This window comes from Theobroma umbraticum, unplaced genomic scaffold (assembly GCF_002168275.2).
Source record: "Theobroma umbraticum cultivar Fairchild unplaced genomic scaffold, ASM216827v3 scaffold_44.0, whole genome shotgun sequence".
Lineage (NCBI taxonomy): Eukaryota > Viridiplantae > Streptophyta > Magnoliopsida > Malvales > Malvaceae > Theobroma > Theobroma umbraticum.
This window is the reverse complement of record NW_018397255.1, coordinates 11,992,152-12,019,389: the sequence shown is the minus strand read 5'-3', so window position 1 is coordinate 12,019,389 and position 27,238 is coordinate 11,992,152. Positions and strand designations below refer to the sequence as shown.

At 30.8% G+C, this 27,238-nt stretch overlaps 1 protein-coding gene and 1 pseudogene across 2 annotated transcripts; both read right to left on the bottom strand.

The window, feature by feature from the left end:
* Positions 1-7,193: 7,193 nt before the first annotated feature.
* On the bottom strand, positions 7,194-10,343 carry LOC110409231 (ER lumen protein retaining receptor family protein). Of its 2 annotated transcripts, none has more exons than XM_021418508.2 (6): positions 10,022-10,343; positions 9,208-9,407; positions 8,536-8,676; positions 8,368-8,429; positions 8,045-8,172; positions 7,194-7,914 (listed from the first exon to the last, which is right to left on the bottom strand). In XM_021418508.2, the coding sequence occupies exons 1-6, from the start codon at positions 10,245-10,247 to the stop codon at positions 7,895-7,897; spliced, it is 777 nt and encodes a 258-aa protein (XP_021274183.1). In that variant the 5' UTR covers positions 10,248-10,343; the 3' UTR covers positions 7,194-7,894. The 2 variants fall into 2 exon arrangements, with proteins under 2 accessions (XP_021274183.1, XP_021274182.1); XM_021418507.2 differs by having other exon boundaries at positions 7,200-7,914; positions 8,368-8,448.
* Positions 10,344-25,653: 15,310 nt separating this feature from the next.
* Positions 25,654-27,238, bottom strand: part of LOC110429392 (vinorine hydroxylase pseudogene) — an 8,488-nt pseudogene continuing 6,903 nt past the window's right edge.

Here is a 27,238-nt window from a genome sequence, read left to right as displayed (position 1 = left end):
CAATAGCCTTTCATGTAACATTGACATCGATAACAAACATTTTTTTATAGTTTTTTTTATTTTATCCACTTTTATCTTTTTCTTTTACTTTTTTATTATTCATCCATTTCTGGTGGGTTAAAAATATTCATTCATTTCTTGTGGGGTAAAGGTATTCTTATTATTAGAATAGTGATTAGTGTAACCACCAAGATTATAATAATTATGATGACTTTTTTATGTCCATGACCATAATTATTAAATGATATTGCATTTACTTTAAGAGAATGGACGAGGTTTATGATTTTTTATTAGTAGTTTGGTATTTTACTTCACCACCAAAAGAGTTTAAATGCAAAACAAAATGTATGTGCAGATTTCCCAATGTATAGTATTTCCCCTTGTTACAAGATAGATGTCATATGAAGCCAGATATCATATAAAGTCAATTTCATATGCTTAATTAAAAATATTTTATGCAAAATCTTATAATATTAAAGATAGATTTATATATACAAAGCATAATTACATTTGAAATTCAAAGCCAAGAAATCATGTATTGTGCAAATCATATTCCAATATCAGAACAAATTGATCATATATAATTAATATTTATTTACATGCTTAATTCAATTTAATAAATTAAGGAATAAAATAAGATACATACTACATGATAGAAATTCATATTCCAATTTAACAAATCAAGGAACAAAATATAATACATACTATATAATAGCAAATACACTTTCTAATCAAGGGATAAAATATAATATATACTATATGATAGTAAATTCACATTAAAGTTAATTTTTAGGAAATGAAAATACTAAAGAAATGCCAAGTCACTTACATGATTTGAAAAAATCAAAAATCAAAGACTGACCATTGAAATCCTTTTTGAAGCTTGAAAGAATTGAAACTTCAAACTATATGATACCAAAGCTTGAGAGATAAAAAGATCGTGATGATAATGTATTATAAAATATAGACTTGAAAGAACAACTATAAGATAAAAGTATTAGTAAAGTAAGAAAAATTTTAGTCAAGTGTGTATTTATAAATAAAGTGAGAGGCATATTTATAAGCTAATAACCCTTTAAATCCTAATCTTAATCCAATTCAATTTATATCCAAACTTAAAAGTACATTATCAAATCTAAAAGTTCAAATCAAATTATACTTTTTGTGTCTGGCCTGTTGCACTGCTTGACTAGGTTTGAACTTCTTGGGTCATAATCATTACATTCACATATATATTTATAACAAAAAAAAAACAACTTGATTTATATAATTTTTGTTAAATTGTCCTGGAGTTATTATTTCTTGATGAGTTAAAATTGCTATCAAGGCCATAAAGCTTTATTAAATCCATCGCTTTCGTCAAATCAAATGCTTCCATTTTAGGATATTATGCTCAAGAGTATGGGTCTTCAAGTTTGACTTCAATTAATTGAATTAACATATGGGAATGAGGTCAACTATGTTTGGCATTGATTTTATGATAATAAGAGGCGAAAATAGAAGGAACTTGAAGCATAAAATCGAGCTTAAAAAGATATTATATTTGGATGAAATATTTTTGGAATGCATGTAAAGGAAAGCATTATGCATATTTTTTAGTTTAATAGGAACATGTACTTTCCCTAAAGATTTGTGTATTTTATATGCTTGCAGGTTAAAGTTAGAAAGTGATTTTTCAATGCAACAAATTTATTTGGTGTCATGAATGGAAACATAATGATTAAGTATCTCTTACGGTTATGTCACGTAAGTAAGTGTGATTTTGATACATGATGCTATACTCATTAAGTTAATTAAAAAAATAAGATCATACAATAAAGTTTGTAGGTAACATAAGGAGATGTCTCATTGTGGAAGAGGTTTCATTATACAAGTTAATTTGTAGTCATCAAAGCGACCAATTGGCTGATGTTTTGAAATCATTATTTTCCATATGCTTTAAAGATGTCTCTAGTTTAGGTGTGCGTTCATTTACCTAAAAGTGGTTTTGTATATTAAAATTAGAGTGTAGCACATAAAAGTATGTGTGTGGAAATTGACTAGCTCTAACAATTTACTCACTTAAAAATGATAAGTTACAAAAGTTGTGATAAATTCTCATGATAGCTTTTACATGAAAGGATTCCCAAATAAGTGTCATGCAATCAATCGAAAAGTGTTTACATGATGATGTGTATGGATTCTTTGGTTATACTCATTTAAGATTGTAGAGTATTTGAATACCTTATTTATTCTAAGTTGTATTGTTTAAATTTTTATTCACATCTTCTATCAATAACAATATAGTCACTATTGAGATTTTGATTGGATTAAACTTTAAGAATTGAAAAATGGATGTAAGGTTTGTCATTGTAATAACAAACATAGGTCTGACCATAAATGTACATAAGCTTGTAAACCTATTGTTGGAAGTTCATAAAGTGACAGGTAAGTCTTTGAGGCATGGAAAAGATCTAATAAATTATATCCACCTATTATTAATAGGTCAATTCTTGTATACCGATTAAGTGGACTTTCTTATACAGTACTTGCAAAGGTAGAGATGTGTCAATTGTTAAAGATGATAAATAGTGATGAAGTTCGATCTAAGTGGATTGATGTGATTCTATAAAGAATGGATTTCAATAATTTTTTTTTATAAAAAAAGCAAGCAATCTAATTACACAAGCGAAAAACACATCATTCTTATTATAAGTAACATAATCACATCCTAAAAATAAGGATCTATTAAGTAAAATAAAATGTACTTTTTATTTTGAGATTTTTATTTTCAGACACTGTCACACTAACGATTGATTTCTCGATCAAACAAGTTTACCACTTATTTTTCAAGAAAGCTTTCAACTTGAACATTGAGTGAAAAAAGTGTGAAATACTAGACTATAAGATGGCAACCGATTTGGTCTCTCTTTTTTTTAAAAAAATTAATGGTTATTTTTCTTTTAAGAAATCGATCAAGAATGGGAGAGAGGAAAAGAGATATGGCGAATTTAGGAGGAAAAAGAGAGAAGTGACAGCTAAAACTTTTTTCAAGAAAAGATATGAACATTTTTTTTTCTTTCAATCTATTCTCTTTTTATTAAAACTCTTACCTTAAAGGTTTAATCAAAATCAAAAACCTTTGAATCAACCTTGACCATCCATTTAGAGTTATGGGAGTATCAAACATGCTCCACAATTATCAAAATTAAAATTAAAAATAAATAATTTAATTCTTTAATTGTTATTTAGAGTTCTGGATAAAATCAAACTCCTTATTGCATAATAATTTTTATTTAATTATTATCCATCTTTATTTACAAAGAATTAATAATAAACAAAAGAATAATAGTCAAACATGGAGTTTCCTTTTATCAACATGGATGTCTAGATGCAATTTACAAGAATCTTCTTAGCATTATCTTAATTTAAGAGAACTCTTATCTTTAACTAAGAAAAAACATGTTATCTTGTCTAAATTGAGATAAATATATTTTCTTATCTCAGTTAAGACAAAACATATTTTTCTTGTCTTAAATTTAGACAAATATATTAAAGCTATTTTTTTGTACACAATTTAATGAATCAAATAAAATATACATTCCAACTTAAACAAGTTGAATTCTACAAACCTAAGTAGGCAATCTATTTGGACATAGATATTCCAAGCTCTAATACACTTAGTATTATTCTTAATCTCATTAAGATAATTCAAACTTATTAACCATGAAATCACTCCACCATAGATTTATAGTTGTGCTCTTGGATTAACTATAATTACAAGAAATGATTCAATACTTGATATTAAATATTAGTTGTCGAATTACAAACCTTATATGGTAAACCATCATAACCATCCAATGAAAAAAGGTAAAATTACCATTTTACCTTTTATGTGAATTTTGCCCATTTTTTTTCAAATTCTATCCAATTAGTGATTCAATACTCTAGATATAATCTTTTGAATGTCCAAATGTGATGAGTAGCTAATTCATCAATCCATTGGGCCTAAATTAATCATCAATCTTTTTGAAATTACTAGAAGTGCTATTAATGCTATAAACTCTATTATTTGGATATATGTTTCCGGATGTTCATCTCTATTATAATCCAAACATACAGAGTTTAGATCAACACTTTATGATGATCATACTCATGGTATATCAAAGATTATAAGGAGATTAAACACGAATCCACTATCCATCAAGATTTTGATTCTACTGTAAGCAAATGTATAAGTGTAAGATCAAAATTTAAGTAATGGTTAAACTTAAATTTGATTCTCTCATGATTCCAGTTTATGTTATAGTGTCATTACTCGAAGTCAACCATTTCGATGATTTGAGACTAGTCAATCTCTTGAAGTGAATCGCATTCGTTTCATTAGAAGTAATTTAGACACTATCGCTTCAACACAATAAAGTGACTAGCTTTATTTTATGGTTGTGAACAATTTTTAGATTCAATTAAAATACATGTCTCCTATGTATGATTCTTCATATAAATGTATTTTAATATATCAATAGAATCATGGTACCATAATAACTAGATAATGAATGCTTAATTAAAACAAACTCTTTGTCTTATTATCAAAATGTACTTTCATTACAAATAAATTAAATGAAATTAAATATGAGAATATACTTGCTTTCCACAGCATCATATTATCAAAATTTCTAACAAATAGGACCAAACACAATGTCTTAAAATAATGTTATGAGAGAATTTATGAAAACAGTGTTATATGCTAGTGCAATTAAGAGCTTGATGTATGCTCAAGTATACACGAAGCTTGACATTGTTTTTGCATGGGATCTTTTGGAGAGATATTTGTCTAATCCTGATAAAGATTGTTAAGAAGTTGCAAAAAAAGGTGATGAGATATTTGAAGGGAACTAAAGATTTTATGCTAGTTTATTAAAAGATTAAAGACCTTAAATTGGTGGATTATATGAATTCCGACTTTATCAATTATTTTAATGATAGGAAGCCCACAACAAGATATATTATTATGTTGAAAGGTGATGCAATATTTTAGAAAAGTATAAAGGAAATACTTGTGACCTCATCCACTATGCAATCAAAAATTTTAGCATGCTGTAGAGCAACTACATTAACTGTCTGGTTAAGAAATCTTATTAAAAAATTGTTGGTAGTTAGCTCTTTTACTAGACCCATATAGTTGTACTATGACAGCACTATAGCAGTTTTGTTCAACAACAACAATAAAAGTATCACAAGGATTAAGCATATAGAGATAAAATATTTAACAGTTAAAGAATTGTGAAAAAAAATGTGATATTTTAGTAAAACATATTAGAATGATGACATCATAGTTGATCCTTAGACTAAGAGATTGCCCTATCACTTTCAAGAAACATGTTTTATAACATAAGTGTTGTGGAGTCTTTTAATTAACTTGGTTAGTGAGAGAATTTGATGTTGTTCTACTTTATGTTTTATGCTTAATTTGTTTAGTACATATCTTTAATGATGTATTTGGATTTATTATAAATAATGATATTCACTAATAACATGTTTGCGTATATATACATTTTGCATAAGTGAAGACCAATGTCAATTTTAACCATAGATTGAGGCATAAATTGATAGCCTTAAAGGTATGTCTTTTGATATAAAAACTATATCTAGAGATAAATAAGGCAGACATGCAAGTTTATAAGTGTTTCTATTGCAAGCTTGGGTTGCATAAAGTAGAGAATAAAGTGATTGACAAATGAATAGAGCACATGAAATAAATTCTTGTTGTTGTTCATTGCTATACTACCACTTTGACTTCATGTGTATAAGATTGACTGAGATATGTGATTATAGTTAGTACTATTTCTTAATAGATGTAGTTGCTGTTACTTTTCTATATCATAAATTTTATTAGACAAATAGATCTTTTGGAGTAGTCTCAAGACTAGTTTGATTTTAAATTAGGCTCATAAATTTTAAGTTGTTTTAGCTTGTGAGTCTTGTGTAAGAAATGGTATTTTCAATATTTGAATTCAATAATGTAGTTCAAGTGGGGGTCTATTAGATTTTTCTCAATAATTAAAATGTGGAATTACATTATTTAAATTATTTTAGAATTTTATGAAAATCAAGTTAAGTTAATTTGAACTTGATAAAGAGACAATATTGTAGTCCATATTATGATATAATAAAACGGGCTAGACTAAAATGTTTTGTGTGGGTTTATATAGTGTAAGCTTATATAAAAAACCCTATAATGGTAAAACTAGAGATTCACTATATAAAAATATGAGTGAATCTCTTTTTGATTTTGTTTACAGAAAAAGTTAAGGATTTTACTTAAAGTTGTAGATTAAAAAAAAAAAGACTTTACTGCATTAAATCCTAACGAATTCCAACAATTAATTTGATTGATATTATTTTCGATATCAAATGTTAAATCAAGAATCAAATATCATATAACTTTGGAAGGATTTGCCAATATTGAGTTCTAGCTAGTACAATATATGTATACTAATCAAAATTAGTATAATGGGAAGAAAAAAAATCATAATACTCAAATAAGTCCCTAAACTATTTAAGAAAACTCAAATAAGTTTTTTTTATTACATTCAATCAAGTCTTTGTACTTTTATTTTAGGTTAAATAAGTCGTTATAACTAATGATTGATTAATTGTAATTAGTTAAAATATCATTTATTATTTTATATCCACATAGCATTGATGTGGAAGGTGAAACATATCATATGATTATGTTATCATGTAAAATTATCATGTTACATCATAATCAATTATGACATGCTAGCATAGTATATTATAATCAATTGTGATATGTTGGCATAACAAGTTAGTGTTAGGTTATATAAAATGATAAATGATTTTTTAACTAAGTCAATCATTAGTTATAAAAGCTTATTTGATCTCAAATAAAAATATAAAGGATTATTTGGTGTAAAATAAAAACTATAAAAACTTGATTGAATATAATAAAATTATAAAGATTTATTTAATTTTTTTAAAATATTATACCTATAAATTTTAACATTTCTTTGAACCATGATCACTAATTTATCAAGCCTTTCTTGTTTCTTTATTTTATTTTTTTGAAGAGTAATTTATTTAACCTTTCAACCGACGTACCATTGTAAATCTCAAGTTGGTCTATCCAATACTTTCTAGGGCATAAAATTCTGAGCAGAGCATAAATTATCTGTACGCTTAAAAGGTGACTATTGCACAAAAAACTATTGGTACTGTACACTTTATTATTATTTTTAAAGCCTATCTCTCTCAAATTTCTCTGTATATTTTTAAAAACTGTGAGCTAGGATCACTTGAATGGCGGGTTTAAACTTTGAGCCCTTATTGTGGGCAGAATCTTTTGCTCCGTTCGAAATCCTTTCTTTCTCTCATCCTTCCTCCACTCTCTCTTTGCTGTTCAGGCCACCGATCCTTCCGCTTGCCTCCCTTTGCGCCGTTTTCTCTTCTCTTCCCATCCCCTTTCGCTCAAGAAAAATTATTTTAAAAATTTTGAAAATTTTCATCCCAGAGAAAACGACAAGAAGAAAAACCAGTTGTCCGGTTCTCAGGCGCCCAAAACTACAGTACACTCAAGTGGCTGAGTTTCAATAACTGGTAGATGATAGATGATGGATTTCACTGCAGCACGCCAACGAAGATTGTGTGCCCAATATCTTCGTTGGAATGAATGACTGTATCTCAACACTCAAACCCTAGCAATCACTTCCAAAGTTGCATTAAACTTGTATGACTTAAGTCTCAAAAATTGTTTTGGTTTGTACTATATCTCAAAGTTAGGAGAAAAAGACATGCACCATATGCTTGTTTTGAGTTAAAAAAACTTGAAAACAGATGAACTGAATATTCATTATTACCGTTTAAATTTAAAATTTCTAAATTGGCATCCTCATTATCAGTCGGCCCTCCATGAAACTGCACAAGAACCAATCCAAGATATTATTACCTGATTTTACAGTACTAATTCGTTGTTTGGGTAATTAATTGAGTTTAAGAGAAAGAGAGGACGAAGAAAGTGTGTTTGAAAAAAAAAAAAATGCCTCACCTCTTAATGTAATAGTAACAAAAGTCTGCCAAGATGAAGGTTTGAACAATTTCTGCAAAGACAGCCACGGGGAACCAAAAGTGCCCAGCTCCGACCAAGAAAAGATATCTGCCCCCAGTCTCATAAACCTTTCACGGAAATAGGAACAATAATGTTTTAATATTTTTGAATCTTCTAATTATTTCAACTGCTTATAACAGGGTATATATTTTTCATGATTTTTTCAATGCTTTAAGCGATTAATTTGGTAATTAGGAGTACTTTTATTCATGTCATGAGGAGTTTCAATGAGCTTCAGTATGTGTCAAGCGTGATTTTCTAACCTTGATGATCCAATGAGCGCACGCCAGGAATCTTGCCACGCCCAGTGCAAATACATAGTGGGCTGTGAATGGTTCAATCATCTTAAACAAGGTGCTCATTAGCTAATATACTCACAAACAAAAAGTAATAAAGTAAATATATGAATGAATCGGAAATGGAGCTGAAACCTTTGCTTTCTGCATCATACGAAGCTGTGGCAGCACTGAAACTGCCTCCAAATAAACACAAAAGGCCCAGAGAACTTGACTTATGTATATATGTGTGTTATATGGATGGATTAACACAGCAAGGATGGCAGACGGCACCACCTGTGTAAACATAGATCACAGTCATACTCTATACTGGATTTTTTTCCTTGAGTAATTTCTTTAAGTACTCCATGGCTCTTTCTTTTTTGTCATCTTTAGCAGATAGAATATAACTTTCTACGAAAACCAGACACTTGCTTTTCTATTAATTCAAGCCCATTAACCTTCATTTACTGTACAAGTTGGACTTCAAGAGTATGTCAAACAAAGACTAATAATGCACCAGTCTCTCAATTTCCACATTTTGCAAAGTCTGGAGGATCTTTAAAACAATTTGTTAATTTCAAATGATCAATTATATATACTTTCCTGATTTTATTACTCAAAATTGCTAACTAAATCCAGGCAAAATGAAAGGAAGTGCGAGTTCTTTTATTTTATTTTTGGTTCAATACTCATTAATTTCCTGATTTTAAATGAATTCTATAGTTTAATCCTGATTTTAAATAGCATATACATCCATTCTAAGTTTATAGAGAAGAATCTAACATGGTTTAATCAATATATATAAAAACTGAAGAATGCATTTACCATATAGTAGATTGGAAAGTTATCTAGCTCCTTGATATAAGTTGACTTCAACTTGTATCGAATCATGAATATAACCCATGCAGTAAAAATGAGGGTGGCAAAATCTAGCAATGTATGAATGTCACCTTCCAACATGAAACTGCAGACAAGTCTTACAGCTAAGAATATTGCTGTGAGTTCTTGAGACTTCAGTGAAAGGCCTGAAGCAGGAAGAGAAACTTGATTATTGCCATGCATGTAGTACAAAAGGGCATCACCAACACTTAAGAAAAAAAAAAAACCTGAATCATCATGGAGGCGAGTTATACGTAAAAAATGTTTTGATTTCTTATGCAATTACGTTCGAAGTTGATGTTACTTGCTAACAATTTGACTATTTTAACAAAAAATGTTTCATTAAAAATGTTTTTTGTTTAATGAAACAATGCGAATCCTTCTCCAGTTTAATTTTGTTCAGATCGTTTTCCTTCTCACCAATTTGAACCTTTCACTGATTTTTCTCAATTACTCCCAATTCCCTTCTCACCAAATGAAAGAGAGAAATTAGAAGGAAAACAAATGTCATAATGTTTGAATATTGCAAATTTCTTACTCCCAATAGTCCACTATCCTGCATCGACACATATAACTCCAACAAGCCAGCCATTTCTAATTAGTAAACATCATTCGGATATTAGACTCATTTGGATATTAAATCATCGCCATATTTCTGAATAAAACACATCGAAATCAACCTTAAGAGAATATCAGTTACACGAAATATACAAAAAAAAAAAAAAAGAGAAGGGAGAAACGGAGGATGATATATAGATACCAGAACATGTTTTCTTGGTAGTAAGCTTATAAACCAAGACAGAAATCCCAGCGACATGGATGAGTTCAGAGGCAATAAAAAAGTGATTGTGATCTTTCACCAGAAGCGTCAATGCCACCAAAGAAAATAGCAAAGGCATTGCTGCGAGGAAGATCTTCACCTTCATCGACTGCCCTTTAATCCATACGAGCAGCTGGGTCACTGGTGAACTTCTCTTCCTCCCCATCTCTTTATGTTTTCTTCCGTTTTCCTCTCTAAAGATTAAAAGAAATTATATTTGAGACAGAGGGAGAGAAAGGGTAAAAGGAGGCGTTTTGGTGGGTTGCTGGGAATGGTTCAGGACTGAGAAAGAGCGAGCCGTTTTTGGAAGGACAAGTGGAGGGGAATCATGTGGCATTAAATATGGTACTATGTTGGAAGCCAGTGAAAAGATGACACGTGAGGGAAGATTTTAGGACACGAAGATTGAATCTCGGAATGGTGCTCGCCTGTTTTGGTACCGCTGATTTGGACATTAAATTTTGTGGATTTCAGTTAGATTGTATGGTCTTTTTGTTTGGTTGGTTTTATGTGACCAAATCAATGCATTTTTGGAGATATTTTTATAGTCAATCTATTTATAAATTGCTTAGGAAATACGAGCAAAATAATTAGTCGTTTTTCCATTCAAATGAAAAAAGTTTTATTATTTTAAGTATTTGAATTTTAGTCAAAATTTCCTTGAAAGTGAGATGTTGCTATACACAAAATGTTGGTATTTTTTTCTATCATATAAATTTGAACTTTCCATACGTTGTAATATCACCTCAATCACAAATTAAGATAGGAATTTGTTGTAGAGATAACAAACTGAAATAAGAAAAATTGTGTTTTTGGTATGGATGTAACTTAAGCTAACATAAAAAAAAAAAAGTTAGATATGTCAAAATTATTATATACTATAAACTTAATAATTTTTTTTGCATTGATTTTCTTAGTTTTATTAGTTTAGCCATGGGGTTATAAAATTGCTTGAGAAATTGTTGGCTTTTTCAAATAAAAATGTATTCAACATTGAGACCAATAAAAACAATAAATCACACACAAGTGACAATATTTAATGTGATTTGACACTTATTGCCTACATCTGCAGACGAGAGAAGAATTTACTATAACAGTATAAATTACAAAAAGTACAAAACACTAAAAAACAAGCACTAAAATTCAAGCCCCGAAACAAATTTAGTTTCCATTCACTAGTATGCTCTTATTAAAAGAAAAAACAATTGTTACTTAAATGCAGAGATTTGATTTGACTAAGCTCATAAAAATAGTTCTTAAATGAAATCAATGAGTTGACATTTCATTATGAACAAATTTGTTAATAATATACAAATTTATTATAAAGAAAAAATTTATATCCATCATATTATTTTACAAAAGCAGTGAAACCTAAAGCTAAGAACTCTTGTCATCCCCCGGAGGAATGTCTTCAACATGCTTTAATGAAGAACCAGAGGCGTTTCCCTTTACTTAGTGAACGACCTCCGTAATGGTTGACTATAAATTTTGTATCACGCTCTTGACAGAATTTACTTCTAGCTTCAACGTCTCAAAAGTCTGGTTAGAAATCGGTGGCACGATTGCAACATTGGAGGAAGGGTGTAAGACCACATACAAACTCAGATGTTGGAGCACTTATGCAGCTTCATCAAGCAATGATGCAGTCGGCACCTTCGTGCCAAACCTGTAAACATAGGTGAAGTTGGTCCGCACCCTTCCAATAACTTCAGTTAAGACGCAGACTCATAGCCATAATTCTGTGAAACTGCAGAAGCATAGGTTCGCTACAAAAAAAATATTAATCAATAAACAAGTTAATTTCTAAAATAAGAGATAAGAAATAATAATGGCAATTCAAAACATATAAATTTGTAAAATAAACAGAACTGTAGATTTTACTTGCATTGGCAGACTAGGACTTTCCATCTACAAAATCCCTGTTACTCTTCGATAGGTTGTGGGTGCGGTTGAAAAGCTCAGAGAATGTCAGTGGTCGGCCCATCGCCTTTGACTGCAATAATTGCCCTTGTCATAAAAACAAATAGAAAAAAAAATATATTAAATGTCATTATGAAGAAAAGATAGCACTTATCATATAAATTTAATAGTAAATTGCGTTATACATATCAACATGTAATCTATTTGTTACATAATAATATTATACTATATTATAAATTACATATAATATATATTGTTAATAATATAAGTAAATAACATTTATTTTCTAACCAATATTATTAAAATGCTGTATTATTAAATTATATCTATTGTATATCAACTTATGTTATGTTAAAATTAACCTATTAGTTTATATATAATATAACAAACCTTTCAAAAAAAAATAACTATATACATTAATAATAATATTAATAATAATTTAAGTATATAAATAATAATACCAATGAACATATATTATTAACAATATATGATATTACACTTATTATTAACTTATGAAGAGAATTATTAATATAAAATCATATGAATATTATATAATGACATATAAAATAATATTATATTATTATTTTATTTATATATTTAATTGATAATTTTTAATAATAATAACTTAAGTAACAATAATGTTAGTGGAAGGGGGTGAATTGACTTCTTTGAAAATTCTTTGCAATTTTAGTGAAAACTGATTTTTTTCAGAAACAAATTGTAACAATAAAAATCAAAACAATGTTAAAATAAGAACATAATATTTTTATAGAGATTCGGTCTCCTTGCCTACGTCTTCTCCTTGAGTTCAATAAAGAATTTTAAATCCACTATGAAAATACTTTTTAAGGCTCAAGAATAACCTTTGCATTAGTTTTTTATTTTTTTATTTTTTGTTTTTAGGATGAGACTATAGTTTCTCTACCTTTTACTTAGGTTAAGCTATAGCTTCTCAACAATACCTTCTCAATCGATTAAGGTATAACCACACAAAAGTTTACAATAAATGAAGAGCTATAAAAGCCTTTTATAGGCTAATGAGCTACAAGGTTAAGCTTGAAAAATATCGGTACAAAGATATAAAAAAAATCAGCTCAATGAATGCTTGAAAAAAGACTTAAATGCTCTATGAGAAATGAATAAATGTGCTTGAAGCTTTTTCTCAAGTGTGGAGATGCTTTTCAGAGTCTTATTGGCTTTCAAATTAGGTGGGAAGCTTCCTTGTAAGCCTTTCAATCAATTAGAGCCGTTCGATACCGATTAGAGCAGAAGCTAGTCGTTGGAGCATTAAATGCTAGTTTACTACGACTCTAGGATCAACCTTGGTAGTTAGAGGTGTCGATCCTTGCTTCAAATTTGTCTTTAATTTTAATTGTAGGATTGAGCTTTTAAACATGGTGTCGATCCTAGGTTCACATGTTTATATTATTTATTCTTCTCTTCTTCAAGGATTGACCTTGGGATTATGAGGGTCGATCCTTTAAACATCTAATAGCTTAACTTTTCTTCTACTTCTTCCTAGGATCGAACTTTTTATGTTAAGGTGTTGATCCTCTGAGCTTCCAATAGCTTCTTTACATTCTGTTTCATCTTGGAATCGACCTACAAGCCTTGAGGGGTTGATTCTAAGTCTTTCCAGTAGCAACTTCATTCTTTGTCTCATCCTAAGATCAACCTTCATGCTGTGGGGTGTCTATCCTTTGAATTTCTAATAGCTTCATTCTTCATTCTATCTGATTGGGATTGACTTGTTCTTCCTAGGGTGTTAATCCTACAATATCTAGAAGCCACATATTGTTCTCTGTTTTTCTCTAGGATTGACCTTTCACGGGGAAGGTGTTGATCCTCACAATTGAAAATTTGATATTTTAAATGCTTTTCATTTCTTTTAAGTACCAAAGACTTATCAAACATTTTTCAAAGCTTTAGGGAGTTATTTAAGTGATTTAAATCACTTTAAAAGCTTGTTTGCTAATTTTAACCAATTTAATTTTGTCAATTCAAAACATAATTCAATTTTAAAGCTAACAAATATTTTCTTTTAAATTTTAAGTGTAATATTAATTATGCTTAAAAATAATTAAAAATACAACAACCACTGTAAAAATACAACAACAATAATTTTTATAACCACATTGTAAAAATGTAACAACACCAATTTTTAAAACACCTATTGTAAAAATACATTAACATTAACATTAACAACAACAACCACATTGTAAAAATACAAAAACACCACCAATAACAACAACAATCACGTTGTTAAAACAACAACAGCAATGACAACAACCACAATATCTAAAATTACAACGACATTAACCAAATCAACCACATTGTCACATTGTAAAATTAACAAATTAAATTTATACAATATCAAATTAACAAATAATCATCAAAATTAATACAACATATTTGACAAATATAGACAATAAAAAATTAACAAATATATTAACTAAAATAAAAAATTAACCAAATGTATTTATTGGGGTAAGTGAATTGGTAAAAGGGATGAGAACAGAAAAATGCTGGTGGGGATGTGACGGTGATGATGAGGAGCAACATTAGTAGTGAGGAAAAAGATGACAAGGCTTCTTATGGTTGGGTTCGATGGCGGAAGGGTAGGGGACGTCTATCATGACCTTTTCTCTAGTGGGCCAAGACTCGCACATGGACCTATGTGGGTATGACCCACTAGGCCCACGCAAGCTTTATTTATTAATTATATAATATCACATCCTATTTTTTGTAGGATCGTGACTAAGGCATGGACCTACATGGGCATGGCTTACTAAGCTTAAGCAAGTCATAATCGACAAGTGTGGACTTATCATCCACCACATTCATTCATCATTATACACCATAATATATATCCACAACTATATAAGCACCTTCCTACAGTTACGAAACTTCTCAACATAAAAGTGAGGTATTGCTTTCATTCAATATCATCATTCATATAATATGTGAATTATGTAGTTTGACATGTATCTCGTGCCAATATCATATATAGTCCTTTCACCATAGGTATCGACATTTTTATACACTCATTCCAAGGTTCATTGGTTAGTGCATTATCCCCCTACCTAAAGAGCAGGGTTCAAATCCCCCTTCCCCAATTATATATAAAAAAAAGTATCAAGTTGACTCAACACATTGTGGAGCGTATTGACACTAGTGGCTGGAAAGAGGGCACTTTTACACCTACCAAATGCAAGCAAAGCTACTCCTCCACAAAGCGCCTAACCAAGTGAGCTATTGATTTGTAAAACAAAAATAGGGAAAATTAGTGGGTGATTCATAAAGACTTCATGAGTGAATGTGGGAAAAAGACAAGCCAAAGGGAAGAGTTTTGTTATAAATCATGCTTTGCAAAATCAACATGATATTCATAAACAACCATATAATTTCCTCTTAGATGTTCAATAGTCTTGCTTCAAACATTTCCATAAATGCATTTGAAAACCAAGTTGCATGAAAGATTTAATAAACATTTATAGCTCTAAGAACAAATATTCGTAAGGAGAAAACGAAAGAGTTCAGACCAAAGGTATCGGTACCTCTACCATTGGTAGTGGTATTGATTTCTATACCACCCGTACGTTAGGCAATTACCTTTTATACGGAGATCTAAAAGTGCTATCAAGTCTTCAACTCAATGGTTTTACCAATCATTCAACATATAATAATATAATTTGGCAATTAAGCATGTCATCATTTCATACAAGAGCAATGTCGTCAAACTCACTTAATATAGGTATCACAATATCAAACTTGTTAAGAAATAAGGAATCACCTTAATAGAGACTAAAATGGGGAGATAGGTACATTCACCTAACTCCCCCTTATGGGTATAGGGTATTCTTACCCTCACGATGGGCGTCGTTTATGAGGTATTCTTACCCCTATGATGGGCTATAATCAAGTGGTACTCTTAACCCCACAATATGTTATAATTAAGTGGTACTTTTACCCATACGATGGGCTATGATCAAGTGATATTTTTACCCCCACAATGGGTTATGTTTAACATTTATAACACAAGGAAATTTATACAAAATACCACACAATAATGTTGCACACATCACATCAGGTTATTCATTTATTGGATTTAATGGTGTGGGTATTTAATCATCCACCTAAGCAACTATCAAGCCATGCACCATTTGTGCTTCATACATCCATTCAAGGAGATTTTGAATGAAACCATTTAAAAGGGCTCGCCTCCCTTGTTGAAAACTAATATGTAGTAAAGATATTTACTTACATTGTAGATTGATAACTTTATTGAAAGCATTTATTCTCATACAATTTGATTTATTGAAAACAATATAGCATTTAAATATTGCAAGGCAATCAAGTCGATAAAGCATGCTTAACTTTACCGTATAACATTCTTTAAAAAGTTGTATCCATTCACCTTGACAAGAACTGACTTCTTTTAAGCTTCAAGTCGTTAAATCATGCTCATTCTAAAGTCTTGAGGTCTAACAATCACACAGCACAATAAATCCTTCAGTAAGTGTCCTAGTTTCTAGCAAAACCTATTTTTGAAACTAGTTGAGTTGTTGAATAATATTCATTTAAATTCTAATAAAGTTCCAAACTTCAAACCTAACCCATATATTAAACAACCTTAACTGTCCCTACCTTCAAAACCTTTTTGGAAAGCAAAACCCATAAAATTCTATGCTAAAAAATGGATTAAATGAGCTAAAATTCATTAAATCCTAGAGTTAGGTCATAACCATGAGTTTCAAACCCAAAAATGTCAAATTTTACCTTAGATTTGAGTTTGGGAGATTGAATCCTTGCTAAATGGGGTCTTAAGAGGTTGGAAAAGAGTTTGGAAGCTGCTAGGGATGAGTTGGACATTGAAAAAGCTAAGATAGAAGTCTAGGGCTTAAGTTGGGTTTTATATCTTTTCCATGCTAAAACCCTAGAATCAACCTTTTAAAACTTGGGAGTCGATCTTGGGCTTTATTTTTCAGCCCAAGGATGTTAGGATTGACCTTTTGATTATAAAAGGTTGATCCAACTAAATTCCGATAGCTAAATTTGAGTTTCAAGCATGTAGGTATCAGCCTCTTTCCTTTAAGGGTCAATCCTCATGTTTTTAGAAAATTTTTTAAGTATGTATCTTATATGGACCGACCATTTAACCATTGAGGGTTAATCCTAAGCAAGTCTAGAAGCTTTTCCAAGACTTTTACCTTAGAAGGATCAATTTCCCTTCCTTAGGGGTATATTGTATACATTTCCAAAAGCTAGATAAGGATCATCTAACTTTCGAGATTGACTCTCCTTCACATGTGATGGACTTTTCATGCCTTGTCTAGTAAAAACACCTTTTTTTGGTTTTGTTTTCAGTCATTCTTTCAACCATCAATCATCCATGAATGTAACTTGACATTATGAAAGAATTTAACATTCAATGGCTATAAAACGCATTCAATAATCATAACCAATATAATTTATAAAAACTTAAAAATTCACCATGTTCTACATAATAAAGAAAATTGAGGTTTCACATTCTCTCCTCTTAAGAAAATTTATCTTTGAATTTACATCAACATAATAGCCTATGCTACTGAAAACAAGTGTGGTATTTCACTCTCATCTCATCCTTGGATTCCCATGTCAACTTTTCGCTAGAGTGATTGGGCCATTACACTTTGATTAAGGCTACCTCTTTAGAACAAAGTTTTTGAACTTGCCTATCTAATATGGCCATAAGCTCCTCCACATAACTAAGTCCTTTTCTAATGGAATGGTCTCATTTCAAATCACATGAGATGGATTTGGATGGTACTTTTGATGTACTAAAACATGGAAAATCAAGTGAACGCTAGCAAGATTTGGTTGAAGTGCTAGTCAGTAGACTATCACACTAACCCTTTCAAGAATCTTAAATGGTTCAGTGTACTTTGGGCTCCGCTTGCCTTTCTTACCAAACCTCTTAATTTTTGGGAATATCATGGAATAAATCATATGCAATGGAACAAAATTAAATCTTAAACAAAGTCCATGCCACCTACCATGGATCTCCTTGGTAGGTTTTAATACAAACAAAAACTATTAAGAGGAACAATCTAGAAATTGAATTTGATTACCTTGCCAAGTAATATGGCAATCATGATGGCACCCTTTTCCTTCTCAAACCCATGAACAAAACAAAGGGAGAAAAGAACCCGAGCTATGCGAATGCTTGGCCTCCAATGGTTGCGCACATGGTTGCGCTTGAACCTTTAGCAAGGCAGTAGCTTTAAACTATGCTTTATGGTAGCAAAGTGACAACAATTGTCCTATTCTTCCTCACATACACTCCTAGGCCGAATCTGAAAAAAACTCTCTTCCAAGTCTCACAAGGGAATGAATGTCTAGAGAGTTTTCTGGTAGTTTTCTATCTAGGTTTTTCTTTCTCTTTTTTTGTGTTAATAGAAGAATAGTAAAAAGTGATAATTATACCAAGGTTAAATTAACTTCTTTAACTGCAATTAGGCCTCAGTATTATAACTATATATAATATTGGCCCAACACTTAATTAAACCTTTTAATTAAGTCATTGTAAATTAAAATTAAATTAATTAACTTCTTTAACTGCAATTAGGCCTCAGTATTATAACTATATATAATATTGGCCCAACACTTAATTAAACCTTTTAATTAAGTCATTGTAAATTAAAATTAAATTAATTAACTTTATTTGTTGCAATTAAGGCTTTAATACTATAACTATTTATAATATTTGTCAAAAAATTAATTAAAATATTTTAATTAGGTCTTTAGAAGCTAAAAACCTAACGTATCATTTAAGTCCAACTTAAATGATTACAATCCCAATTTAATCCATAATGCAACTTGTGTGTGACTTATTAGATTCCTAACATATTGGTAATGTAATTGAATTGAAATCTTAATTAATTAATTTAAATGAATCATATTCATTATAAATTAGTTAATTCAATTTCATAGAACAAGATTGACATCTAGCAATTCATTATGGCCACTAAATTATTAAGAAAGTCAAAGGGTTCTTTATCAACCTTTCAACGTATAGTCTATCAGTATAATTCATTCCCTCATCATATATCTTGGAGATGATAAGAGCATGGTGTAGTGTCTACTCATATTAACCTTCATATTCATTCTTGAAGTTAGATCATTAGCTTTATAAAGACTTGTGAAATTCTTTTTCATAATCTCCAAGTTACTTTGGCTAATGACTTCAATAAGCTAATATCAATTAAGAATTATTAAGACATGTCCCCTGAATCACTTGGGGTAATGATTCCTATTGTGACCACTTATTTGCCTTCACATACTTTATGTTACAACCAATCATATCCTGATTTGGCATCCTTGGTAGAACTCGTAAAGATATGATCAAAATATAGCATTCCACATATAAGGCAACTTAATGTCTCAAGTCTAACGAGTATTTACATGACTGACACATGAGAAATATTTGCATAGACACTAAAGTAAGATACCAAATGCATTTGTCATGTCGCGTTAGCTTTTGTGAACTTGTTCCAAGAATAAACACCTACATAAAGTATCTCTATACTTTAACTTATGAGATTCATTACTTACTTTCTAAGTAAGGAATTTCGAATGTACCAGTCTCTGGGTATTATTGTTGTCCAGTCTCAATGATACATCGACTAGGAACATTTAAAGATTATGTTTTGATATATAGGGATCTCATAATTATAACCCATTACAATTTCCTTGCAAGGCATATTAGCCTCATGGACTTCCTCTAATAGACTTATAACCTTTATCACTGAAGTCTTATTGATGAATAAAAACCTTTAATCATTCGATGTGAATGGTATGATTGCATGATTAGAACTAAGCCTTGACTAATCCAATTGGCTACAAGGCTGATGCCAACATTGATGCGTTGGTAAGACTCTAAGAAACATGTGGTCACTAACTTTAAATTCCAAATCTCAACACCGATGGTTGGCATAGGATTTCTAATAACTTTGTGCCACCAACATTCTCTCTCTAATCAACTGGATCTTGTCAATGATCCCTTAAACCATCTCTAGTCTAAGTAACTTCTACTTATAAATCTCAAACTAACATATTAACAATCGACACTTACGTTTGTATAAAGCCTCATAACACACCATTTGAATACTAGCTTGGAAGCTAGCATCGATCCCAAGACACTTTAAAGTCTATGACATAAGCTTTCAAAATGTCCTCTAAAGTTTGAATAGTCTTCTTAGATTGCCCATTTATCTGTGGGTGGAAAACAACACTACAATTTAGCTTAGTTCTCAATGCCTTTTGTATTTTCCCCTAAAATCAACTGGTAAACTATATGCCTTTATCTAATATTATAGTGACAAGAACTCTACGCAATTGCCCTATTTCATCCTTATAAAGTTTGGCATACTGTGTTGCTCCATAGGTCATCTTTATCAACAAAACATGAGTGAAATTAGTCAGTTTATCGATTATCACCCAAATCGAATTACACCTTTTACTTCTTCGGGGTAGTCTCATCACAAAATCCATAAAAATGTGTTCTTAGCTCCATTTGAGAATAGGTTAATGTTGTAATTAACTAGCAGACTTCTGATGCTCTGCCTTAACTTGTTCACTTGCTAGATACTTGGCCACAGATTCTACCACATCTCTTTTTAGACTTTCCCACCAATACAACTCCCTCAATTCATGATATATCTTGGTGGTGTTTGGATGTACTACATAAGTTGGATATAAACAACATAGCATTCAAATCATGCAAGGTAACTAATTCAATAAACAATGCTTAACTTTATATACTAAAGTAGTTTAAAAGGGTGTACCACTCGCCTTGACAAAAGCATGTTTTCTACGCCTCACTTCATCAAACCTCACTTGTTCTACGATCTCCGAGCTCAACACATCCTAGCATAATAATTTCTTTATAAGTTTCCTAGTCTTTTATCAAACCCATTTATTCGAAATTAGTCTAGTAAATCCATATTTTTTGATCTAACATTAATAAACTTTAAACTTTAAACTTGAAGCTTATTGTTCAACTATGAACATTCTTACCTCAATATCTTCTTTAGATAGTAAAAACCCTAAAAAATGTTTAGCTTAAAAGTGGGTTTTGGTGCTGGAATTTATACAACAAGAAGATTAGGCTAAACCCACAGATTTAGAACTTATAAGTCATTAATCTTACCTTGGATTCAAGGTTGAAAGCTTTAATAATTGCTATAAGGGTCCATAGAGGCTGTATGAGGGTTTGGAGAGTGAAAAAGAATGTTTAGAGGTTGAGAGAAAGAAAAAAAATAAGAGTTAAGGCTCAAGCTGGATCTTATATTTTTCGTTATTGTAGCCCAAGGATTTATCTTTTAAAGCTTAGGGGTTGATCCTTAGGTTAAAGTTTTTCTTCCCAAGGCTATAACGATCGACCTTAACATCAAGGGGTCAATCTTTTCAAATTTCAAAAGTTGATTTTTAGTTTTAACTTGCAGGGATCGACCCTTTAGCCATTAGGGGTCAATCCTTTTAATTTCAGAAAGTTTTCTAAGTGTTTTATTTGTAAAGGTTGACCTTTTAACCCTTGGGAGTTGATCTTTTATGTTCCAAATGCTATTCTAGGACTTTTGTTGTGCAGGGATTGACTTTCCTTTCCTTAGGGGTCAATCCTTGACATTTCTAGAAGCTAACTAAAGCTTAAATGCTTCCAAGGATTGACTCTATTTGCCTATGGATTGACCTTTCATGCTTTAACTTGCAAAAACACATTCTTTTAGTTTTCTTTTACCCCTATTCTTTCAACCATCATTCTTTCACAATTAAAACACTATATGGAGGATACATATAAAACTCCATAGTCAGGAAAACTCATCCAACAACTCTTAAAGAAATAGCTCGATTTGTACATCTCTATTGAAAAATTTCCTATCTGCATTCAGATGAAAGTTAGGTTTCACAGTGTCTTAAGGAGGAGGGGATTTAGTTATTTAGGTTGGTGAAAAATGGGAGAAATGGGGAAGAATCTTGATCATGCTTATTTTAATTTGAATTAAAATAGATCGACTAAAATTAGTTAGATATTTCTGTTGATAATTTGATTGGAAGATGACTTGACCAACGGAGTTGTTTGTAGATAAAGTTGGTGCCATTTTCTATTTTTGGTGCTTAACCTAATATTGATCAAATACCTACCAATTTGATTTTTGGTAAATTTGATTAACATTTCATCGCTACTCCATCAGTACATTCCTCCTAATATGGTAATTGATATTTGGTTGATTTTCCATTGGTAAATTTCTACAGAATTGCAATGACGGTATGAATTCCATTGGCAAAAATTTGTGTTTTTTTTATAGTGGTGAAACACGAACAAAAAATCCATCTCTCATATAAAAACAACATTGAAGTTTCATCTCTTTTATAATTCTAAAGGCTAAAACGTACTCCATATTTATAGAGCTTATTATTGGTCACTAAGAATTCTTAATCTAGTAAGTATATTTACCCCATTAATATAGTTAATCACCAAGTAACTTTCAATCAATATAATCCCCTAAAATTTAAATTGATTTTTAATTAAAATTTAAGTTAAATATCTAATACAAATATTAAATTTTATAACATGTTTAAAGGATAATAATGTTAATACTCAATTTAACTATTTCTTGAAAATTCAGTTTTAGATCTAGTAAGCTAACAATTACAGACATCTATATCTACAACTTCTTGCAAAGCGCATGCATGATGTGTGCTCATGCTATTAACATGGCACATAAATCCTCTTACTCTTTTTTGAATATTTTTAATGTTAAGGGGTTCTTTTTTTATGTTGATTAAAAATGATAAAAGGGTGAACTTTCAACTCACTCACGACAGTACAAGTTGACAATATATAAAGGAAGTAGATCTTGATAGAATGTATCAAAATCTTACATAATTAATAAGAAAACGTTTATTCATTGGGATTGATTTTTCTAGATGTTTAATAAGGTATGAAAGTCTATGGGTTTTTCCTTGCACGAGTTTTTGTCAAACCCAAAAGGCAGTTAGAAATTTATGTTCTCTGCTTCATCTATTGTCCTTGCCTTGCATAACAATTGTTGTATTTTTCAAAGTGAAATGATACGTCTTTCAATACGAAAAGTTGTTTCTTGATAAATTAACTATTGGAAAGACACCTCGATTCAAAGGTTATGTTTTATTATTCTCCAAAAAAAAAAAGTTATGTCTTATGATATGAAAAGTTATTTTTTATAAGGTGACTATTAAAGAAAAAATCACTATCCAAAGGTTGTATCTTATAATATGAAAGGGTTTGTTCAAAGACAATGAAGTGTCTTAATGAAAGGATGTGTCCTTAAAAAAAAAAACACTTGTAAGTCTATATAAAGACTTGCTGGCAACCACTTTGAGACAAAAATAGAGCATGAGAAGTGTGATGAACATATGAAAATTCAGAAAAAGACATAAATACTTTGAGTTTCTATTGTTTACCAAAAGTATCTAAATTCCTTATAATCTATTCGTTGCAAAAAGTAAGCTTTAAGGTTAAACAACTCTACAACCTTTAGGTCATGTCTAGTGGTTTAATTAATCTCATTATTGCAGGAAGAAGTTAGACGTTAGCTTCATTGTATCCCTAAGGTTATTCGCATAATTCTCCTTTTGCATATTGTGTGGTGGAGGTGAAATAAGCCTTAAAGATAATGACTATTATAGCATGCCTTGAAGTTAAGTTTTCCGATTCTCTTTGAATTCCAAATACCCAATTTGTTCCGACAATTTTAAGGCTTATTTTCATGTGTCTAGAATTCAACAAAAATGACTTCTTTATAAGAGATGGCTACCAATATTATCAAGTTAGACCGCTTTAAAGAAGGAAATTTTATTCGTTGCAAGAAAAAGATGCACTTTTTCCTTACAATTCTCAAGGTTGCCTATCTTCTAACTACACCAAGATTGGAAAAAAGTGAAAAAGAATCTAAGGACCAAATTCGTTTGAGGTGAAAATTGGATTGATTTTATGTTGACAAAAAAAAAAGGGAAAATGGTTATTCACCAAATTACCAGATAAGTTTCCATTCCTTAATTGATTGATATGCACGATATTGTTTGTGATATGCATAGTGCACCTAGATTGGTTGGAAGGAAATACTTCAGGATATTCATTGATGATATGTCATGTTAATTTTAGAAGAATGCGTGATGTGACTAATTTGGAGTTGATTCTTGATTTTCATAAAAATCTTGATATGTGTAAAACTTACATGGTTACTGAAATCGAAAGAAGTTCTTTTCTTAAAGTAGAAAGAAACTCCATATTACTTGCATTGATACTTGCTGATATTTATGATTTGCATAGTATTCCATCCATTGGTGGAAAGAAATACTTCATGACATTTATAGATGATTCTTCTACATATTGCCATGTTTATTTATTGCCTTCTAAAAATTAATGTTGATGGAATTTTGATAAGTTTAGAACTAAGGTAATGGTAAAAGGCTTTACACAAAAAGAAGGTATTGACTACTTTGACATATATGTGCTAGTAGCAAGAATAACTACAATTAGAGAGCTTATAGCATTTGCATCAATCTATAAATTGGCAATTCATCAAATGGATGTTAAAGCAACATTCTTAAATGGTGAATTAGATGAAAAGGTGTATGTGGAACAACTTGAAAGGTTTGTTGTTCTTGGTCATGAAAGAAAAGTGTGTAAGTTTATTAAGTCCTTGTATGGATTAAAACAAGCATTTAAACAATGGCACCAAAAGTTTTATGAAGTTGTGCTAGCTAATGGCTACAAGATTGATCAGTCTGACAAATGTGTCTATAGTAAGTTTCATAACGGTAAATGTATTATCATTTGTTTATACATGGATTGCATGTTAATATTTGATATTGACTTGGAATAAGTGGAGGACACGAAAAAGGTTCTTATCAAACAAGCTTGACATGAAAAATATGGGTGTGACGGATGTTGTTCTTAGAATATGAATAATAAGAGATAATGATGACATATCATTATCTCAATCTCATTCAAAAGATCATAATAAAATTTGGTAAGTTAGATTGTACACCTACATCTACGCCTTATGATTCAAATCTAAGGCTAATACCCAACAAAGACAAGCTAATAGCTACATGGATTCAAAAGTTTTGGAACTCAATATCAAAAGTTGTCTCTTGAAAAAGAGACTATTGGAAATTAAATACATTGATTCAATGGTTGTGTACTATGATATGAAAAGTAGTATTTCCACAAGGTGATTATTAGAAAAACACCATTATCCAAAGATTATGCCTTGTAATATGAAAGGTCATGTTCAAAGACAAAGAGGTGCCATAATGAAAAGATGTGCCTTTAAAGGAGAGACACTTGGAAGCTTATATAAAGACTTGCTAGCAACCATTTTAAGATGTTAAAAAAAAAAAAGCATTAGCAATGTGATGAATTGAATGAAGATTCAAAAAAAGACATAAACACTTTGAGTTCCTATTGTTTACCAAAAATATCTAAATTTCCTACAATCTACTTGTTGTAGAATGTAAGCTCTAAAGCCAAATAACTTTACAACTCTCTAATCATGTCTAGCGGTTTACTAGATGAAATTAGGCATTGACTTAATTGTATTCCTAAGGTTATTCGTATAATTACTTTTTTACATATACAAAGGTTGGGCAAAATAAGTCTTAAAATAGGAACTATTATAAGGTGCCTTGAAGTTGATTTTATTGGTTCTCTTTGAAATCCAAACCCATTTGCACCAACAATCTCTACCCCTAAGTACATAAAAACTGAGAAATTTCATAAAACTACAAGCAATTAAGCCTAAAGGCCTCCATTATTCATCCTCTAAAGACGGTCCAACGTAATTAGCTAGCAATAGGTGCAGGACAGGCTTGAGAGTTATCTACAGATTTATCAGCAAACGTGCAGGAAGGCGCGGGCTCAGGAGAACATCAAGTGGAGTTGCCTTGGGCATGGTAATCCCTAGCCCTTCAGTCATATCCACTAACTCCATAAATGGTGTGGTTAAGTCAAATCCCTGGAGCGTGCGAGCAATCGTCAAGTGTGTTGTTTGCAATGCCAATGTCATCCCCGGACAAGATCGTCTACCAGAGCCAAATGGGATCAGCTCAAAATGTTGTCCCAGAACATCCACATTTGCATTGCTTGTAAGAAATGTTTTCGGTTGAAACTCATCAGGATTTGACCAAATTCGAGGGTCTCGATGCAACCTTCGTAAATTCAGAATCACACGAGTGCCCTTTTGAACGTGGTACCTGCTGATGCTGCAATCTTCTCTTGCCTCGTGGGGAAATGATACAGGCCCTGGTGGGTATAGGCGCAATGTTTCTTTAATAACGGCTTGGAGATACACTAATTTCTCAATATCAGAGTCTTGCACCCATTTGTCCCTGCGGACTTTGAGATCTAGCTCCTCTTGGGCAGTCTTTAAGGCATGTCTATTGTTCATCAAGTTGGACAAAATCCAAGTCAATGCAACGGATGTTGTGTCCGCACCTGCTACGAATAAATTCTATAGCAGAAAAATAAATTAGGACCACATAGCTGGTTTAAACTTAAATACTTGAAATTTGGGTGTTGTAAATAGATTGAATAATGCTTGAAAAAGATGAGAAAAGAAAACAAAAGAATTCTAATCCAAATATGCAATAGAATTTACTAAATATGTATGCTGCTAATTAATACTTACTCCTTAATTTGTTATAATGCAAGAGAAAGAACACTTTAATGGATTATATCAAGTGCATACACGAAATTACACATTCTTTTGCTATGTTCCTCTTGGTAATAGGGTACAGGACAGATTTTAACTTTTGGAAGAAAATATATTTAAAATCTTCATTTGTATTTGTTGTCTTTCTCCTGTGCTACCCCTCTGTCTTAACCTTTGTCAAGATAAGGTAAGTCCCTGTAAAACACACCCTTTGTCATAACTTAGCCTCAAATTTAAGCTAGAGAAGAAAAATTTCATAGAGTACTCCTTTCCTAAGACAATCTGGTAATAGTTGGGTATCCAAACTCGGTAGGGTATACTTGGTTTTATTCAGGGGCGAAGTTAGTCAATTTGTATTAGTGGAGTCAGAAACAAGAGAGTAAAAGTTAAAAATTTTAAAAATTAATATATTTAACTTAATTAATAATCAAAAGATTATTAATAAAAAATAATTTTATATAGCAGGTAAATAAAAAAAAAAGAGAAACTTACAATAATT

Excerpts from the sequence above, each read along its gene's own strand:
- LOC110409231 (XM_021418507.2), bottom strand. The coding sequence starts at position 10,247 with ATGGGGAGGAAGAGAAGTTCACCAGTGACCCAGCTGCTCGTATGGATT. Across the intron at positions 8,449-8,535 it reads GTATGATGCAGAAAGCAAAG|ATGATTGAACCATTCACAGC; the intron begins GTTTCAGCTCCA and ends ACCTTGTTTAAG. Across the intron at positions 8,173-8,367 it reads GCGCTCATTGGATCATCAAG|GTTTATGAGACTGGGGGCAG; the intron begins GTTAGAAAATCA and ends TTTCCGTGAAAG.